Below are 1662 nucleotides of genomic sequence, written 5' to 3'. Positions count from 1 at the left end.
CACACACACACACACACACACACACACACACACACACACACACACACACACACACACGCACGCACGCACGCACGCACGCACGCACGCACGCACGCACATACACCCGTCCACATGAGAGTTCAGAACGACAAAAATAGAACAAAAAATTGAAAAGCAGAAGTTGGTAAAATTTCATAAATGTTTTGTTTTTTGTTTCTTTTGTTTTGTATATATTTTGTACAATTAAATGTTTCACATACAAAGTGAGTCAAATTGACCAATATTGTTTAATGCCGATAGACTCTGCTTCTTATGAATTCCATTGTATGGGACGAAAAAAATCGGGGCAGCAGAAATTGATAAAATTTAATACATTCATCTTTCATAAAAAAAAAGAGACACTGTTATATAAACAGTACTCATATGAGTAGTATTTTACTAAAACAAAATTTTTCATACGTACCATCTTCAAATACATCTTGCCCATTTGCGAGAATCCAAAATCGGTAAGTTTCATATTATAATCCTTCTTAGATTTAAAATAGTTTTTATATGAAAGCATAGCCATTCCCTCCAGGCTATTATCTTGAAGGCCAGCTATTTCCGACATCAATGTTTCAGTTTTCTTAAACCCACTTTCTAAACTCAATAGAAGCGGTGGTAATGAACTCATGAACTTCCAAGACCTCGAGATGAGCACGGATAACGATATATTGATAAGTGGTGTGATCAGTTGGATAAGAGCAATAACTTTGTTTCTCATCGCGTTGTAAGCGAGTTTCAGGAACATAGCTTTGATGTGATTCTTTAATAAACTAAAGCCTTTCACATTTTTCCCTTGTTCTGGTTCCCCTACAAATGATAACAACGTTAAAAATCAAAAACAAAGATTTGCAATAAACATATAGAAAAATTCGTAAGGTCTTGTGGTATGTACGTAGCTCACATAAGAGAACGACAGGTTTGAAGGCGTTGGTTCAAATCCAGCCAGATCGAAGGAATTTTTCGTAATGTTCGATATTTGTATTAATAATTATTATAACAAACTAGTAGCGGAGTAATTTCATAAAGAAATAATTATTTAGTAATAAATTTACTAATAAATAAATAATAATAATGCACACACTCAACATAATCCCCGCCCTAGGGAAACCCTGTGTCGCGGGTGCCATGGACACACACATTGACAACCACAAATTACACCCAAACTGACGAGAGAAATAAATGTAGGTCATACAAATATTTCTCCCGGCCCGGAAACTGGACCTGGGAACTCTGCGTGGCAGTTCGGCATGGTAACCGTTCGGCGACGGAAGCAGTTTATATAATATTCCATATTGCACACTAAACATTGCAATGACAACACAGAACAGTAATGTAATCATCACAATGTAAGTTAATGTACAAAGGACGTCCTTATTGCTAAGTAGCATTTTCTTCCAGGCAAGCCTAGCATAGAACTTTTAAGAGCCGGAAAGGGGTGCTAACAAGAAAATCTTCTAATGGAAGTATTTTAAATAAATGCATATATGTCATTAAAATGTATTGCATATATAGATAATAATATACAATAATAAGATTTATATACATAATTTTATAGGAAAATATATTTTTTTAAATTGATATTTAATTAATGAAATTTTTATTGAATTGATATTCAATTATTTTTTGTGAAATTACTCC

General features: G+C 34.1%; 1 protein-coding gene across 1 annotated transcript in view; it reads right to left on the bottom strand.

Annotated features, from left to right (window-relative positions):
- Positions 1-1662, bottom strand: part of LOC113228680 (ATP-binding cassette sub-family A member 1-like) — an 82043-nt gene that overhangs the window by 20753 nt on the left and 59628 nt on the right. Inside the window, exon 17 of the mRNA XM_026462035.1 lies at positions 443-831. Within this exon, the coding sequence (XP_026317820.1) occupies positions 443-831 (389 nt within the window). The remainder of the gene's footprint in view (positions 1-442; positions 832-1662) is intronic.

Source organism: Hyposmocoma kahamanoa, unplaced genomic scaffold (genome assembly GCF_003589595.1).
Source record: "Hyposmocoma kahamanoa isolate Upper Pololo Valley unplaced genomic scaffold, ASM358959v1 236, whole genome shotgun sequence".
NCBI classification, from domain to species: Eukaryota; Metazoa; Arthropoda; class Insecta; order Lepidoptera; family Cosmopterigidae; genus Hyposmocoma; species Hyposmocoma kahamanoa.
The sequence above is the reverse complement of the archived record's forward strand: the minus strand, read 5'-3'. Positions and strand labels throughout refer to the sequence as shown.